General features: G+C 41.1%; 2 protein-coding genes and 1 long non-coding RNA gene across 3 annotated transcripts in view; 2 read left to right on the top strand and 1 right to left on the bottom strand.

Moving 5' to 3' along the window:
* Positions 1–566: 566 nt before the first annotated feature.
* On the bottom strand, positions 567–2,922 carry LOC121593533 (G2/mitotic-specific cyclin-B-like). Its single transcript, XM_041915981.1, has 6 exons — positions 2,631–2,922; positions 1,913–2,404; positions 1,662–1,847; positions 1,471–1,587; positions 1,071–1,397; positions 567–997 (listed from the first exon to the last, which is right to left on the bottom strand). Exons 1-6 carry the CDS (start codon positions 2,655–2,657, stop codon positions 692–694), a joined length of 1,455 nt encoding a protein of 484 aa, XP_041771915.1. The 5' UTR covers positions 2,658–2,922; the 3' UTR covers positions 567–691.
* Positions 2,923–4,732: 1,810 nt separating this feature from the next.
* LOC121593942 (G2/mitotic-specific cyclin-B-like) lies at positions 4,733–7,081 on the top strand. Its single transcript, XM_041916741.1, has 6 exons — positions 4,733–5,028; positions 5,255–5,746; positions 5,812–5,997; positions 6,072–6,188; positions 6,262–6,588; positions 6,662–7,081. The coding sequence occupies exons 1-6, from the start codon at positions 5,002–5,004 to the stop codon at positions 6,965–6,967; spliced, it is 1,455 nt and encodes a 484-aa protein (XP_041772675.1). The 5' UTR covers positions 4,733–5,001; the 3' UTR covers positions 6,968–7,081.
* Positions 7,082–15,924: 8,843 nt separating this feature from the next.
* LOC121593299 overlaps positions 15,925–18,691 on the top strand; it is a 44,536-nt gene continuing 41,769 nt past the window's right edge. Inside the window, exon 1 of the long non-coding RNA XR_006004755.1 lies at positions 15,925–16,764. This is a non-coding gene — a long non-coding RNA (uncharacterized LOC121593299). The remainder of the gene's footprint in view (positions 16,765–18,691) is intronic.

Consider the following 18,691-nt stretch of genomic DNA (forward strand, 5'->3'; position numbering starts at 1 on the left):
ATTGTATTCCTCCGATCTCATGAGAACTTAAGATCGATGTTTAAGTAAGAACCTGTTGAATTTATTAAAAGTTTCTTAAGAGAGGGTTTACATGACATGGTAAAAAAAACTCCTTCACATTATGATTATCGTCGAAAATTCCATATTATCGACAGAAAAACATAACAAACAAATTAAAGCAAATTTCTCGACATCATTTGCTTATTACTGAAATGAGGCACAATAAACAAGAGTTCTGATGATCAAGCCGTGTACGAAAGCAATCATCAAGACAAATTAATGTGCGAAACAATCACTAACTTATTCTTTTAATTAGTTTGTTAGTTATGTTACCATCACCAAAGAAGCTTTACTAACTAAACCCTTACTGTGATAGATGTTTAAAAGAAAACGCATGGTATTAATTAGTTTCATCTCTTCTTTCGTTCGTCGTTGACCAGAGGTAAACAAGAGAATATTGTATTACGCCCAATAATATTATTTTTCGTACTACGTTAAACAAATCTAAAACAAAACACAATTAGCAATTGATTAAAATATTTGCATACTACACAGGAATGTAACCATTTTCGTCTTGGCCTGCAGCTTTGTCAGTCATTCTTTTGAACATTAATTTAAAAAATTAACTATTTTCCTACGAAGTGACAAGCACTGCTAAGTCATACATAGTCAAAACAATTAATTATGGCCTCTAACAACGTAGCTCATTGTTGAGCAACTCCTCGATTTCTGATCCTTTTAGTTTAGGATGCGTCGAAATGCATTGAAATTTAGACGAGGAGTACTTCAACCAAGGATATTTAACCTTCTTATCCATCATTTTGGGAACAGCCTTGATCACGTTTGCGAGCCGCTGCACAATTGGCGCCAAGTACTTTACATTGTAGTGCGTGTAATGCTCCAGTGTTTTAGTCCAGATTATTGCACTCGTACCGTTCCCGCCGTTGGATGTTAGTGGAAACAGATACAACGATATGTACAACGCAGCTGCCGCAATCTGTAAAGGCACATACGATACCACATGGGCCTGGTTTTCGAAAAGAAAATTTCATGGCAAAATGCTAACTTACCTCCGATGGTTTGTAATGCGCGGTACTGTAATCCACACTGGCAAGCTCAATAAGATACTTTGCCAGCACATGATTTACGTCCGACGCCTTCGCTGCCTTCGAAAACCGACGCAGGAAATGGGTAGGAAGAGGTTTTCCCAGATTGAAGTCCAACGTTCTCACCATTTCCTTTTCCATCTCGAGAATCTGATACTTCTGGTATGTGTCGTCGGTTATGTACACAAAATCTTGTATCTCTGGTGGAAACAGTTCCTCGTATTTGGATGCAATGAACATCGCCGTCACGCCTACCAGCTGTAGCTTCTTCTTCGGAACAGTCTTCATCGTCTGCAAAGCGCAAAACAAAGCCAACGAGTGTTTTAATTTCACGTCATTAGACTGGAGACAAGTTTGCACCTACCTGCAGATAACGGTCGATGAGCGACACTGTCATGTGGTAAGTGTCGATGTCCAGTTTGAACTGATAATGCACTTCATTGATCCAATCGATCAGAATCGTTCGCATCTTATGTGTAATCTGCGTATGAATAATGCGTTAAATATACCCACACCATATGGCAAGAGGTCACCTTTTATTTACACACGACTTACCTCTTTATGACCATCCAAGAAGTTCTCGCACAGCGCATATCCTGGCCTGCTCTCTAACTCGTTCAAATAGTTGTAAATGTCGTTCACGTACTCCGCCACCAACATCGGATTCCAGCCATCATTCGCATCGATGTTTTCGATGTTTTCCAACAGCTTTTGCGAATGGGCCTCCACTCTTTCGGGTTTCTGCACAGACACATATTAATTTATATTTCATTGACCTTCAGCTTCCCATACATTCGAATACGTACCTTAGAGATTGATATTATTTCATGTTCGTCCGATGATGAGGTACCGCTGCTAGGAGCGTTTTTCGGTTGAGCCTTACGATTTTGCTTCGCCAATGTCCGCAGCGACAGCTGACTGTCTTCACGCTTTAACGTTACATGCTTTACCTCGTTTCCTTTGTTCAGTTGGACGTGCACCTTTACAGCATCCACATTGGCAGACGGTTTAGGCTCTACCGCAGCCTTTTGCGAATCGGATCGGGTGACTACTTTTTTGGGAACAACAACTGCCGCCGCAGCAGTATCCGCCTTTCGCCATCGAGTGTCCACGCGTGGCTTAATATTCTTCAGCGTCGGGTTGGCATTCTTCAGCGCAGCTCCCTTCTCCACACCTTTGCCGAGCAGGTCCTGGGAAGCATTGCGCAGCACCTTGTTGCCAAGCTCTCCCAACACAGGGCGTCTGGCAGCAACCACTTTCTTCATTCCACCTTCATGCAGGTTTCCTGCTACCTGGTTCTGAACGACAAAAGGGAACAATCAACAACAGATGTACTCATCGATCTCTTTGCAAATACTCTCTTCTAGAAGGACTGTGGGGCAAGCTGTGCAAAATGGTTCCGGCGGCCATCGATCTTTGCATCTTGACGCAGCTTTGCCTTACCATGCCGAATCAAAGCCAGCCCGTTTGATCCAAAGTCAATGGCGTCATCAACCGTGCGTCTACAATACAATTCCATCTTACCTCATCAATTCTCATAATGCGGGACATTTTCAGTAGGTTTAGAGAAGTTTCTTCGACTATGAGAGAAGTAAAGGTAGCACAAACAACACGGCACAAAAAGGCGCTACAAAAATATACACAGCTGTTTCACACGCCAACGGCTTGCCGAACTTCACGATCGGCCGGACACAGCAAAACCGTTTGAATTCGTACGAACTCTTGGAGGCGTTGAGCGCTAATGAAACAAAAGGCCTCTTCGCATCATCGAACACACACACACATACGAACTGTCTACAGGAGAGTGCGTTTTCAATGCGTTCTGCGATGACAGTGCCGGGGGGTACATGGATGGCAAAACCGTCACAGCCACGTAGCGCTACATAAACAGCAAAACGAAATCGTTGACTGAAAAATTATAGAAGCATATTCTCCCAACCTGTATTCCCACACTTAAATTTAGAATTCTAAACACATGCCAATATGAGGCAACCTCATAAATATTAACCATATTTGCCTCGTACATTAGCTCATTCGAGCAGCTTGTGATCGTTGGAGCATTCTAAATGTGGGGGGTTTTCATGATACGGACGTCACACGAGGCGTAAACTCAAAAAGATTACGCTTGATTTGTATAGGAGAGCGTAAAGTTCCTGTCAAAAGATTATAGAGTTGTATGGCTGAAATTTAGTTTACGCCAAAGTTTACACTTCGTGTGACGTCTGTATGAAAGATAAAACCCAAATAGTCAGAATTGCTTAAGCAGCTCATTTTGGCACGCTAAAGATGGCTGCTCTAATTCGCCTTTTGCAGTAGATAAACAGCATCAAAATTCTATGTGGGTCTTTCAAACAGCGCCTAAGCAGCTTCCTTATGCCGCGATGCCAGGGATTATTTTTCTTTGTGTTTTATTTTCAAGCAAGCGTCATCGATGAAATAAACAACAATCCCAAATAGCCAGCTTGTACTTTATAGCTGATTTAGGGCTGTTTAACGAAAAATCTTTCCGATGTCGTACTTTGTGGCTGATTAAGAGATAGACCCCAAATTGCCAGCTCGTACTTTATAGCTGATTTAGGGCTGTTTAACGAAAAATCGTTCCGATGTCGTACTTTGTGGCTGATTAAGAGATAGACGGTACTTTGCGCAACTATGGAGCTTTTTAACAGCCACATGGTACTCTTTGGAACTTTGCGGCTGATTAGCACTATGTGTAGGGTTCATGATGGAACTTGAAGGCTTGTTAAGAAAGGGTACCGAACTTGGTGAAACTTTATAGCTTTTTAATGGATGACATCGGTACAAGGTGGCTTTTGTCAAAGTGTCAAAGACGGAAGCCGGCAATAATCTCATTGCTGCTGCACAAGTTAGATTCGTTAATTGAAGAATGAATATTGAGTGAAGTGATTGTGAATTATCAGTAAATTGTGTAAAATTTTGTGTAATTCATCAATACAAAGGATTTAAAAATATACACGTGTATTTAAACGAAACAAATCTAGATGTTTATTTCATCGATGACGCTTGCTTGAAAATAAAACACAAAGAAAAATAATCCCTGGCATCGCGGCATAAGGAAGCTGCTTAGGCGCTGTTTGAAAGACCCACATAGAATTTTGATGCTGTTTATCTACTGCAAAAGGCGAATTAGAGCAGCCATCTTTAGCGTGCCAAAATGAGCTGCTTAAGCAATTCTGACTATTTGGGTTTTATCTTTCATACAGACGTCACACGAAGTGTAAACTTTGGCGTAAACTAAATTTCAGCCATACAACTCTATAATCTTTTGACAGGAACTTTACGCTCTCCTATACAAATCAAGCGTAATCTTTTTGAGTTTACGCCTCGTGTGACGTCCGTATCATGAAAACCCCCCACATTTAGAATGCTCCAACGATCACAAGCTGCTCGAATGAGCTAATGTACGAGGCAAATATGGTTAATATTTATGAGGTTGCCTCATATTGGCATGTGTTTAGAATTCTAAATTTAAGTGTGGGAATACAGGTTGGGAGAATATGCTTCTATAATTTTTCAGTCAACGATTTCGTTTTGCTGTTTATTTAGCGCTACGTGGCTGTGACGGTTTTGCCATCCATGTACCCCCCGGCACTGTCATCGCAGAACGCATTGAAAACGCACTCTCCTGTAGACAGTTCGTATGTGTGTGTGTGTTCGATGATGCGAAGAGGCCTTTTGTTTCATTAGCGCTCAACGCCTCCAAGAGTTCGTACGAATTCAAACGGTTTTGCTGTGTCCGGCCGATCGTGAAGTTCGGCAAGCCGTTGGCGTGTGAAACAGCTGTGTATATTTTTGTAGCGCCTTTTTGTGCCGTGTTGTTTGTGCTACCTTTACTTCTCTCATAGTCGAAGAAACTTCTCTAAACCTACTGAAAATGTCCCGCATTATGAGAATTGATGAGGTAAGATGGAATTGTATTGTAGACGCACGGTTGATGACGCCATTGACTTTGGATCAAACGGGCTGGCTTTGATTCGGCATGGTAAGGCAAAGCTGCGTCAAGATGCAAAGATCGATGGCCGCCGGAACCATTTTGCACAGCTTGCCCCACAGTCCTTCTAGAAGAGAGTATTTGCAAAGAGATCGATGAGTACATCTGTTGTTGATTGTTCCCTTTTGTCGTTCAGAACCAGGTAGCAGGAAACCTGCATGAAGGTGGAATGAAGAAAGTGGTTGCTGCCAGACGCCCTGTGTTGGGAGAGCTTGGCAACAAGGTGCTGCGCAATGCTTCCCAGGACCTGCTCGGCAAAGGTGTGGAGAAGGGAGCTGCGCTGAAGAATGCCAACCCGACGCTGAAGAATATTAAGCCACGCGTGGACACTCGATGGCGAAAGGCGGATACTGCTGCGGCGGCAGTTGTTGTTCCCAAAAAAGTAGTCACCCGATCCGATTCGCAAAAGGCTGCGGTAGAGCCTAAACCGTCTGCCAATGTGGATGCTGTAAAGGTGCACGTCCAACTGAACAAAGGAAACGAGGTAAAGCATGTAACGTTAAAGCGTGAAGACAGTCAGCTGTCGCTGCGGACATTGGCGAAGCAAAATCGTAAGGCTCAACCGAAAAACGCTCCTAGCAGCGGTACCTCATCATCGGACGAACATGAAATAATATCAATCTCTAAGGTACGTATTCGAATGTATGGGAAGCTGAAGGTCAATGAAATATAAATTAATATGTGTCTGTGCAGAAACCCGAAAGAGTGGAGGCCCATTCGCAAAAGCTGTTGGAAAACATCGAAAACATCGATGCGAATGATGGCTGGAATCCGATGTTGGTGGCGGAGTACGTGAACGACATTTACAACTATTTGAACGAGTTAGAGAGCAGGCCAGGATATGCGCTGTGCGAGAACTTCTTGGATGGTCATAAAGAGGTAAGTCGTGTGTAAATAAAAGGTGACCTCTTGCCATATGGTGTGGGTATATTTAACGCATTATTCATACGCAGATTACACATAAGATGCGAACGATTCTGATCGATTGGATCAATGAAGTGCATTATCAGTTCAAACTGGACATCGACACTTACCACATGACAGTGTCGCTCATCGACCGTTATCTGCAGGTAGGTGCAAACTTGTCTCCAGTCTAATGACGTGAAATTAAAACACTCGTTGGCTTTGTTTTGCGCTTTGCAGACGATGAAGACTGTTCCGAAGAAGAAGCTACAGCTGGTAGGCGTGACGGCGATGTTCATTGCATCCAAATACGAGGAACTGTTTCCACCAGAGATACAAGATTTTGTGTACATAACCGACGACACATACCAGAAGTATCAGATTCTCGAGATGGAAAAGGAAATGGTGAGAACGTTGGACTTCAATCTGGGAAAACCTCTTCCTACCCATTTCCTGCGTCGGTTTTCGAAGGCAGCGAAGGCGTCGGACGTAAATCATGTGCTGGCAAAGTATCTTATTGAGCTTGCCAGTGTGGATTACAGTACCGCGCATTACAAACCATCGGAGGTAAGTTAGCATTTTGCCATGAAATTTTCTTTTCGAAAACCAGGCCCATGTGGTATCGTATGTGCCTTTACAGATTGCGGCAGCTGCGTTGTACATATCGTTGTATCTGTTTCCACTAACATCCAACGGCGGGAACGGTACGAGTGCAATAATCTGGACTAAAACACTGGAGCATTACACGCACTACAATGTAAAGTACTTGGCGCCAATTGTGCAGCGGCTCGCAAACGTGATCAAGGCTGTTCCCAAAATGATGGAAAAGAAGCAAAAATCTTGTTGGCTGAAGTATTCTTCTTCTAAATTCTTAAAAATTTCAACTCATTCAAAGCTCAAAGGAACAGAAATGGACATGCTAGCCGAGGGCAAACTAATTTTCTAAGATATTTTTTTTGCTCTATTTTGTGTAATTTTTATAAGGTGGTTTATGTTTCTTAATTGTGACTTTTTAATTCTGCGTGTGTATCGAATGTATTAAACAAGTTCCATTGATTGAGTCATCATGTTTTGATAATGATACAATTGTTTTAATGATAATGATAAGAAATTGAACAGCAGATATATGTTAATTATATCGGTCTGTCGACGGGGAATCAATTTTAACAATAGCCCCAAGAATGAAATTGACTGAATAGAGTAGGTTTAAGCAATCATTTTGTGTGTAATAGCCAGATAAAAATGTATTGTTGGGTGCCTTCACCTTCCTGTTACTTCAATGTATATTGTAATCTATCGGTTACTTAAATAAAACAACTGTCTGCACCAACAAAACTACGACTGCGAGAATGTGTATTTTTGAGTAGCAAGTTTGTCCTATTGTCTATTGCAACTAATAACCGCAATATGTTAATTTATAATCCATTTCTGCATGTATTCACTAAAAAAAACTTGATAATTAATTACTAACTAAAAACAATGGGAACATGAGCTGTTAGATGCAAGGCTTAATACTATGGCTTCGTGCAAATCTGGTTTTCTCAGAGACTTTGGCCTGTCGTTGGGGCCGGTCTCATGGTACGATCGATAACTCGTACGACTAAACAACATGCCCGTCATAGGATCAAGCCCGTAATGGACCGTGCCCCCATACGTAGGACAGTCATCTTGCTATGGTAATTAATAAGTCATTGAAAGCCAAAGCCCATTAGTTGTATAGTGGACCGACCACGACTGTTATGCCAAAGAAAAAAAAAAGAAGTTGGTCTTGACTCCTGCAGGAAGGAAGGATTAAACTAACAATTATATATCTACATTCTGTTTTTTAAAGGGCCTAGGGTCCTAGATAGTGAAACGCCTCCGACCGGCTCCAGATAATTACGAAACCGGCTCCGGAGTCAGCTCCGAACCAACAGCTTCAGAGCCGGGTGGTTTTACAGATATTTTCCAGTAGAATATGCCGTCTTAAAAAGCAGCTATTCTATTTTACATAACATCAGGCTTAGTATGTAATGCATGTTTTACAAATTATGAATCGGAACTATTGCAGGAGTTTCGGCTGTACCCACGGCTCCGGAGCCGGGATTGACTCAGCGGACCAAAAAATACCTTTTAATGAGGTTTCAATCGTGTAAATCCGTATATAGCCGAGTAAGTCATGTTTAAAGGAATTTATAAAAAAAAGAATTGATAAGTTTTGAAGATTCTTAACAAATACGGGTCAAACGAATGCTATACAACGTCATGCATGTCAATACTGCAATCACATCGGGTTTTAGCATCCATACTTGGGAGAAGATGTATTCTTTTTTACGCTATCATACAATGCCGTCTCTATTGAACCGTTAGTCCGGAACCATTGGTTCGATGCCGTTGATTCGCCGGCGACTCCGGAGCCATTGAAGCGGAGCCGTAGGTGCGGAGCCGGCTCAGAAGCCCTTGGTGCGAAGCCGGCTCCGGGTAAAAGTCGGAACCGGCTCCGGAGCAGTAGCCCCACAGCCGTTGATGCGCTCCGAAGCGCCCATCACTCGTCCTAGGATATGGGAGGGTTTTTGTATGTTTGTGTTGTCACAAACTCCACACAAATTGCTAGAATCCAGATCCGGTTTCGTTTGCCCGGATTGACCCGGAGTCGATTGGACTCGTCGCGAGTCATTTGGAATCGACCCAATTGGCCTTGACCGAACCTGAATAGACTCTTCTGAATCCGATCGGACTTATCCTGACTCGATCCGCCTTACCCGGACTCGATCGGACTCATTCGGATTCGTCCGGGTTCGACAGGACTCATACGGACTAGTCCAGGCTCAACGGAACTAGAGCTTTTAGCCCAGAGCTTTGGAAAAGAATGTCCAATGATCTTGGGATGAAGTTTATGATTAAGATGAATTTAAAAAAAAACGCACATAATACACAACTTTTTATATTAGAAATGAGCAGTCTGAAGAATACGGTTTCCATGTTACAGGAATTACAAATCTAAAATCAACGTACTATGTATAATTGATGCAAAAAAGATCAATAATACTTTTTAATTGCGATTGTCTATATGCAGCGGCTCACTAAAATGATGGTGATACCGTCAGCATTTTGATACCACTCAACAATACACCATTACTGATCATCTATTTTGTTTAAAAATATTAAAGTTATTATTATTTGATTGCTATATTTATGATAAAGTTTTGATTACGACTGTGGACGAGTGGTCTAGGGAGAAATCTGAAACCCTGTTTTAAGGGGTGTCTCGGTGTTTTAAGTCTTTTTTCCGGAATCGACTCCGGAATCTACTCCGGAATCGACTCCAGAATTGAAATCAGCTCCGGCATCGGAATTGGCTCAAAAATAAGATTCGGCTTCCAAACGGAGTCGGTTTCGGCATCTCCAGATGAATAGGCGTTTGGGTCCAATGATGCTACGTATTGATAGCCGTGAAGAATCAAAATTTACTTGTAAACGATAAATTCTCATGGAGATTCCCGGACTGATTTCGCTTCTCAAATTTCTTATTTCAATTCAAGAATTAATTCTCATTTTGGAACTAATTCTATTTCTGGAGTCAATACTGATTCCGTTACCGGAGAAGATTCCGATTCTGGAGCCGATTCTGAACGCGGAATCGATTCCGGAGTCGAGTCCGAAATCGGCTCCATAGTCGAGTCCGGAATCAGAATCGATTAGAGCATCGGAATCGGCTTCAGAATTGATTTCGAACACGAAATCGAAATCGGGTAGGTCCGAATCCGACCTCCCACCACTACGTACTAATTTAATTGACTACAAAAAACTAGGAACTAAAACCTTTTTAAAAACGAGTTTGAAACATTCCTGTGTAATTTGTGTTTAATAATGTGAATTTAAAATTATATTATTTTAAGTCTATTATATTTATTTATTTATCTGTCCTTTAGTTCACTCGTTTGAGCGATATAAAAGGTGTTTTATCGCAATTTAAACAAATTTAAATTTGAATTGTTGCACATAAACTGTATACATCAACCCAGTGCACGAATTGCTGTTAAGTATCCAAGAGATGTGGTTCATTATTAGTCATAGTAATTTGAGTCTTCTACTTTTTTTTCTAATGGTCTACATTCCGCACCCTATGTGCAGAAGTGTAATTCGTTCAATGATGCATCCATCCGGACGCAGTTGATGCTTCAGTTCCCCTATTACTACCCGTAAGGCGACAGTGATCCGTGCGACGTAATGACCGGAAGTATTGAATTAATTTCTAATTCTTTTGAATGATGCTTGAAAGCGCGTGGTAATAACCGTAAGAGATACAATCATCGGGAAACATCCAGTAGTGTGCTTTAGCTGAAATCAACGCACAACAAATCAAGCCAACGCAATGAATGCGCGTCGCATCGACAATCGGAGACAACGGGAGCGAACTGGATGACGGTCGCGCACTACACACCTAATGGACAGAGATTTATTTACTTATCAAAGACGTCATTTTATTATGGCTTAATTCACACTCATCATACCATTGGCTTATCCTTCGCGCGGACTAAGGCGCACCCCTCGTGCCCATTTCGATTTCAATGGTAAGAACGATCAACTGGTGGCAGCCGAAGCTCCCGGACTGCGTTCTGCGTTGTGCGGATGCTGGTAACGGTTTCGAGACGGTAGTGTCGTCTTCCCTGTATCTGCTGGTAGACTCAAATGCCCCCAGCAGCGCAGGGTCTACACTCGTTTCTAAGTGAACCGAGCCGCTCCCATACACACCAGTTACCACAGCCGCACCTAATTAGATCTACATTTTTAAATGAAATAATGACGATAATGGGTGACAGTTTTCATATATATTAACAGTAACAATCATCGAGTGGTACGCCGCGTCCCCGCTGGAACGGCTGTAGAAAAGAGGGTCAGAGGCGCGTGCACGAGGCAGTCCACCGATAGCTGATGGGATCCGGCTGGTCAGTAGAATGAGCAGGATTTTGTGCTGGATGGAGTGCTTACTTACACCGCCGTTGGTTGGTTTGATTTCATTGTCACTGATGCTGAAATGAATAATGCTACACCCAACGGGCGCACTTTTCGGTGATAGTGGACTTTGGGAGGGGATGGCCGCTGGTGATGACGGTCGTTCCATGGGTGATCGGTTTGCGGATGTGTGTACGCGGACGCCCGTGTGAGTCCGTCGAAAGATAAAAGTAAATCTCGTCCAATGTGATTATCCGATGAGGACAGCTGCTGGTGAGGAAGGACAGTGGCTGGTGGGGTGGTCCGCGCGCTTACTTTACGGGATGTTATTCATTGAAAATGAACGATTTCAACATGCTGTAGAGCGGCGGACTGCGGCCGTTAATTTCAGTTGATTGCGTTGATGAAAGTGTCTGCTTGTTGCTCGGCGGCAAACGATAATGATACCAATGGATTCAGTTTCGTTGAACGAATTCGTATGTTGAGTATATAATGCAGATCGATCGTTTGAAATGAGTGCGAGAACTTGTTTAGAACTTACTGAATCATACGCATCAATATTGACCGTTGAGGAAACTTTTAATGAAACAATAATTTAAAGAGACGAAGCTCATCGATTACTCTCAAAGTATTTTAAAAACAAATAATAAAAACATTATGGGTGTTCATCATGATCATCTTAAGAACCATGGCTATCATATATGATAGCCTGTTACGTTATGTGGGAGGTCATTGCTACCATATTTGATAGCTAGGGATTACTGATTTTAAATCTTAATTATTTCTGTTAGATCAGAGGCATTTTATCATTAAATTTAGTAACACGATGAAATTAATGCTAAATAACCCTATTATGTAAATGTTTTGCAAGTAATCATTATGTTCTATTTTTGTTTAATAATTCATTTTAAAAAATCAAGAAAATACATGCAAAATAACAATTCCTTTGATAAATATATTGTAGCCACATCAATTCTAGTTAAATTTATAGTGAATGACCAAACCATGTGAGATATAGCAAATATTATTTAAAATATTCACTTAATATCAACCTACGCTAATTGCATGATCGGTATTTCCATTTCATCAAACGAACATTTTGTTTTGTTACAATCAATTCAATTTAAAACTGACGAATTCCCGATTTAATGATTAGAACCGAAACATAAAACGAGGATTTTTTCAGGAGAACAATACAAAACGGTATTTTAATTCATTAAATTTCATCACTTCTCAGTTTGTTTATATTCAATTACAAGATCCCCTAGGGGCCATGGTTATCACATACGATAGCCATCAAAATTATTTATTTATTGAAGATAATTGCGTGGCGCGCGCAGGGGCCTTTGCAATATTAAAATAAAGTAATACTTAAGATAACCTTACTTGCTATATATTTGAAAACAGACATGAATATTTAAACGTGGCAACGGTAATATTGAAGTCAAAAAAGCAGTTGAACTTATTGAAAACTTTAAACATTGAAATAATTGGATCATGAGCTCCTCTGTAAGTACGGGTCCGGTCTATTTTGATCAGAAAATTTCGAGGACGTAGTGCGTGGTCAGGGGCGTACAAATTGATTTTAAGAAGAAGGTCAGGAGCATCAATTTCGCCTTTTATTAATTTTGCTACAAAAGCTGCTTGTGCTACCTCCCTACGTCTCTCTAAGGACTGCAATCCTAGAAGAAGCCGTCTAGTTTGATAGGTTAGATGCTGGTCCATGTTCCACCGTAAGGTTCTTATAGCTATTTTTGTGATTTTTTTCTGAATGCGCTCAATTCGTGTGGACCAGTTGTTAGTGTGCGGAGACCATGTTACAACATTAAATTCAAGTACGGATCGGACTAAGGCGACGAACAGTTGTTTTAAACAGAAAGGGTCATTAAAATCAGATGTCAGACGATGAATGAAACCAAGCTGCCGATATGCTTTGTCGATGACGTACGAATATTGTTGACGGAAGGAGAGTGTTGAGTCAAGAATAGTACCGAGGTCCTTAATTTCTATGTTACGTGGGATTATACACGAGTCAAGATTATAGTCTCGCTTGATAGGGTCTTTTTTACGAGTAAAACTAATCACGCAACACTTATTGACACACAAGGATAGCGAGTTCGCAGAGCACCAATTGCTAAATTCGTCTAGGCTGTGCTGGAGTGTCGAGCTGTCCGAATTATTTCTAATGGTCGCATAAATCTTGATATCGTTCGCATACATAAGCAAACATTGGTTTGGGAGCGCAAATACAACATCATTAATAAATAGAATAAACAAAACTGGGCCAATGTTACTTCCCTGTGGTACACCGGACGAACTAACGAACACGTTGGACAAGCACTTATTGATTTTAACACAGTATGATCTTTGGTTTAAGTATGATTTTAACCATATGACTAGATTATTATGAAAGCCAAGCCGGCTCAGTTTCGCAAGGAGTATGTGATGGTTAATCCGATCAAATGCTGACATGAAATCAGTATAAATTGCATCGACCTGTGACTTGCCGTCCATTGCCGTAAGGCATTCAGACACGAATTGAACGAGATTGGACGACACCGATCGTTTGGGAACAAATCCGTGCTGGCTTGGACTGATATAATTCAAGCTACTCCTGACTAACGCTTCCTGGACAAGAATTTTGAGTATTTTTGCTGATGCACATAGGGAAGTTACGCCACGATAATTAGATATAACATGTCTCGGACCTTTTTTATGAACGGGTGTCATCCACGAAGACTTCCACATAGTCGGATATGTAGAACTGTGCAGAGAAAGCTTAAACAGATGGACCAGTGGCTCTGAAAGATAAGTTGAGCACTTCTTTAAGACTATTACTGGAATCCCATCCGGACCCGGGATAAATGTGGGTTTAATTTGTTTGATTGCATTTTCTACCGATTCATTTGTTATGACAATATCATTTATAGACATATCTAGAACATCTGCGGGTGTGTGCTGCAAGGCAGTTGCAATATTAATCGGTGACGAAGATTGAAGGTCGAAACTGAACTAAATTTTTTGGCAAAGAGCTGACTGATTTCAAGTTCACTTGAGGCTGTCTCGGTGTCTAGTGACATTACTGACGGGATTTTTGCATTTTTCCTCTTACGGTTAACGAAAGAAAATATTTTAGTCGGATCGATGGATATACTTCGTTGAAGTTTGTTGATATAGATTCTATACAGATGCCTATTGAATCTTCTATAGTTGCCACTAACAGTGTTAAACAATAGTCTGTCGGAGTGAAGATTAGACTTTACGAGACGATGTAAAGCTCTATTTTTCGCAGATTTAAGTCTTTTTAACTCTCTATTGCCCCACGGCGGACCGGAAGCTGCGCGCTCTTGTAAAGTAGGGTAGCATTTGTGAAGGACTAGACCAACCTTAATTTGAAAGGAGTCGATTGCCGTATCGATTGATAAGGAGGGATTGCTATCAGAATTAAGAAATGACCAGTCAGTATTGGCAAAAGCGTCTATCATTTTTGGGAAATCAGCATTTCTAAAATCAAGATGTCTCAAGCTGTTCGATACAGTGACTTCCGTAGCAGTCTGGGTTGTTGATGGAAGTGTAATATTGACCAGCAAGCTCGGATGATATCGGTCTTCCTCAGTTAAACAATCTATGGAACGCAAAACTCTCATACCATTCTCAATTATACGCGGGCTCGCGAATATAAGATCAAGTAAAGACCCATGATTGTTTACATTATTATTGACCTGAGATAGTCCCATAAAGCTGAGAGTATCAAGCAATTGGGAGCAGGCTGGGGATACACGGGATCTCGGAATGTTGACATGTAGAGAACCGTAGGTGTAAGTTCTTCGGAATGTTGACATGTAGAGAACCGTAAGTATAAACAAAAAGTGCTTGGCTCCCAGGAAAATATACACAAAAATATAACACTCAAATTGGTATCACCTGAACAGTTTCGCTTTCGCGTCACAACCGTCAATACGATCGGAGATTTCAGATAGCGATTAGCGATGGACAAATTTTAATCGGAGCGAAACTGAACTTGTTCATTTCTGGAAAAGGATGGAATGGATAATAAAATAGATTAATTGGACCTTCTTTAATAATAGCTGATTTGGCACAGTTGTATAATTACTATATTACTATATAACTACTAGCGATAATTGAATTAAAAAAATGCAATTTATGGACTCCTGTAAGTTCCTTTCGCGAAAATGAAGCTGCTAAACTGCAACTGAATGCTCTTTTAAAAATTAATTCCAATATATTAACAAAAGTCTGAAATGGGTTGTTTCATTTTTCTCCAAACAACTATTACTCAGATTTAATGTTTTTCTTTAAAATACATTGTTTAAAAAATCCCTCATCATCATGTTAAGAAGAGCTTTGCTTTCCATTAATCACATTATGATTAGACATATGTACTCCTTTTTATGTTAATATTTGATAAAAAATTATGCATAATTATTTTAAATAAATTAAATGATTTTTTTTCGTTACATGACTTCGTTTGATAACCATCCGAACTATCATTCGCAGTAAGGATTAAATTTTAAAGCATTTTGCAGCCTATTAGACCCTATTAGGCCTATTGACGCAAAGGAGTCAAAGTTGTATTTTATGTTCTTTTTAAGTTATTGAGTAAGTCACTATGAAATTACTTTCATCTCACATTGTTTTTTTTCTTTTGGTTTGTTTTATGCTGTTGTGATGCGCACTGTATACTTAATTTTCTTTTTCTACACAAACGCTTACTAATTCCAAGGATAAATAATTTATGTTAAAACAGTGTACCCAGAAAATAATTCAATTCAACTAAAGCGTTAAATTTAAATACTTACTTCCGGCACTGTATCTAGCGGTACACGTGACTAATGCTTGGTGCCGCGCGTTTCACTGTAGTGGTGCAAGCGCGCATGCTGTTGGCGTATACGTTCGGCCCAAAACACGGGGGTTCGTCGGGTTCGGCTGCTGTCCCGAGCGTTTATTCGTAAACAAACCACCGGCGTGCGTGGACTGTGGCGCGTAACCGCGGAGCTTGCGCCCGTCGGCGGCGTGGCTTCGGTGGGACCACTGGCCATGGTCCCACCGGCGGTACCCTTGCCTTGCAGTCCGCTGATCAATATCTCGTCCACGAGGCGCGTTGCGTTATTGTGCTACGAAAAAAGTTACGCAAAGTTGAAAACAAAAAAAAAAAAAAACAAAACAGCAACATACTTCACATCGCTTTCGTTTTATCGCTTCCTATTGATAGTTTTTAGCAAGTAAATCAGAAGCTGAAAAAATAGTGCTGGTGGGGTTTAGATTTAATTTAAGACAGAGCAATCGACGTGTTGCATTTACAGTGTAAGAATACATTTACATCTGAAGCCTGTTCTGTTTGGTGCACCTTCACGCAACCAGCTTTGCTTTCTTTCTCCGTTTGAAACTATACCAAGTGTGTGAAAAGCAAGTGTTAGAGGAGCCCACCCCCCCGTCTACACGGTGATGCATCCTTGGTGTATGTTTCCACCTGCGCGGAACGGTGCAATGTGCACCAGAAGAAACAACCCAACGTGTGTTGTTGATGATTAACGTGTGAATGGTTCTGCGAGCATACGGCTAACACATTGTAGTCGGTTTCGGGCGTATTAATCGATCGTACCGCGATCGGATGTGCGAATTCGTGTACACTCATGTGCTGCTGCGTGTCTTGCGGAGCTGAAATTAAAATCGCCATCATCATCTCAAGATCCGCGGGCTGTAAAAGGGAGAGGAGTAAGCCCTCGAAGGCATGAAGCGGATGTACATCGTTAATTTGGGATATTTTCGCCGTTCTGAAAAAAAAAGGTAATTGTAATTATGTGTATGTACGGTGTGGGGCATGAACGCGCGTGTGTGTGTGTTTGGTTCGTTCATGGTGGTGTGTCCGTTGTGTAGAGAGTATATTTGTTCATCATCTTCTCGTTAATTCTCCCCAACCGCGTAATTATTGTCAATGAGAAAGCGAACACCGAGGAAAGAGGCAGGTTGCGCGCGGGTAATATACCAACCCAAACAGAAAGGGTAATATACCAACACGAACAGGAAAGGGGGGGACAGGGGCTACAAAGCACGATTTCAAAACTAATCATCAAACCGACGGCTGAGAGTAACTAATCGGGAATCGGTTGGCAAAGCGCAACAGCTCGCCCAAATTAAAAACCTTGCCAAGAAGGTGCGGGCAGTAAAGCATCGTAAAATGTGTGCATGTGACTGTGTGTTTCTATGCGTTGGTGTGTGTGTATGTGTGTATAGGGCGCCAAGCCTGATCCTCCCAAATGTGCGCTCAATCTGCATACAGCAGCAGCAGGTCGGGTCGGTACGGTAGCTGGGGCGCTGGAATTCGCGCAAGCTCCCCGTTCCAGAATGCGGCCGAATGCAACATTAACGACGAGCCAGAGAATACTAATGCGCCAAATGAGCGTGCCTGGCCTTCTAATCATTTTAATAATTTGTTTTGAACATGGAAAGTAATTATCTACTCCCTTGCTGGTCGCTCCTCCCAGTCTGATGAGCGTCGAATCGTGTAGTTTTTCAATGCCGATGCCATGCCGGTCCATGTTTTTGCTTACTGGCTTTAATAGACACTTTATGGACAGTACACATACACACATACACTTCGTCAGTTGCCACCACGTAGGGCTCCACATTGGGTTTTTTTTGGCTGGCTTACCGCACGAACCTAACCGCCGACTGCCGAGCGAGATAGCCCACGAAATCCACGAAACGAAAACATCTCAATTAAATTTGTACCTTCGAAAAGGATAATTATTAGTAATTATTATTTTTGTATGCTTCTTTGTGTTTTCATTCTTCCTTCTTTTGTTAAGCTGCAATGCAACAGTTTCCATGTCTTTTTTTGTGTGCTAGATTTTCCCTTTTCTAACAGGTTTTATGTTTGTGGAGGGAAGAACATTATTTTCCAGATCTGGATACTGTGTACCACAGTTTTTGTGTTCCGATCAACTCATTACATCGTTTCGGTTTCTCTCTTCCAGTGTTGTTCCCATTGTATCCCTTCCCATCTCCCCTTAGGGTTATTACACTGCGATCTTCAATCGTCGCTGAAGGCGTTGATTATTTAATTGGAATACGTGTATTTATCGTTCTTAAACTTACACGTGAAATTATGTAACAGTTGGAGGTGAAATGTAGCTTATTTTTTCCAATGTTTTGTTACAGAGATTTACAGTGTACAAGCTACGCCAGCCTCTGTGGAATGTAACGATTTGTTTAAATAGATTATTTTACAGTGGCTGTTAGCACTGTCATTCAAATCTTAAAACAACTCATCCTAACAAATACGACGTAACATGATACGTTTTTTTTAATTTGTGTAAATACGCATACTGTATCCTGACTATCCTGGTAACACGTAAAGAGAGTCTGTCGGATACAGCTCCAATGCATGAAGCAACTATACGGCTTGGGTGAAAAAGGAGGCTTGTATGATCTCAAGATTTACAATCAAACTACCCCTTCGCTATTTACTATCTATATTGCCGACGGTGTTTTGTTGGATTTTTTTCTGCCATATTCATTTTGTAACATGTATGCTATCGTTATTTTGTATAAAAGCCTAAACTACATTAATCGATTGCTGTTTTAACTTTGGTTCATTAAAGCTAGTCTCCGAAACATTTTGTTACACTTAAAATAATATTAGTTGAAACCATGCGAATACTTCGATTAAATGAATATCAGCCCAAGACAGAGTGGCCGAAGATCTGCTCAA

This window comes from Anopheles merus, chromosome 2L (assembly GCF_017562075.2).
Source record: "Anopheles merus strain MAF chromosome 2L, AmerM5.1, whole genome shotgun sequence".
Taxonomy (NCBI): domain Eukaryota; kingdom Metazoa; phylum Arthropoda; class Insecta; order Diptera; family Culicidae; genus Anopheles; species Anopheles merus.

Coding starts and splice junctions, on each gene's coding strand:
- LOC121593533 (XM_041915981.1), bottom strand. CDS start 2,657: ATGTCCCGCATTATGAGAATTGATGAG. Junction 1,588..1,661: donor TCTTGGATGGTCATAAAGAG/GTAAGTCGTGTG, acceptor ATTCATACGCAG/ATTACACATAAGATGCGAAC. Junction 998..1,070: donor CGCATTACAAACCATCGGAG/GTAAGTTAGCAT, acceptor GTGCCTTTACAG/ATTGCGGCAGCTGCGTTGTA.
- LOC121593942 (XM_041916741.1), top strand. CDS start 5,002: ATGTCCCGCATTATGAGAATTGATGAG. Junction 5,747..5,811: donor AAATAATATCAATCTCTAAG/GTACGTATTCGA, acceptor GTGTCTGTGCAG/AAACCCGAAAGAGTGGAGGC. Junction 5,998..6,071: donor TCTTGGATGGTCATAAAGAG/GTAAGTCGTGTG, acceptor ATTCATACGCAG/ATTACACATAAGATGCGAAC.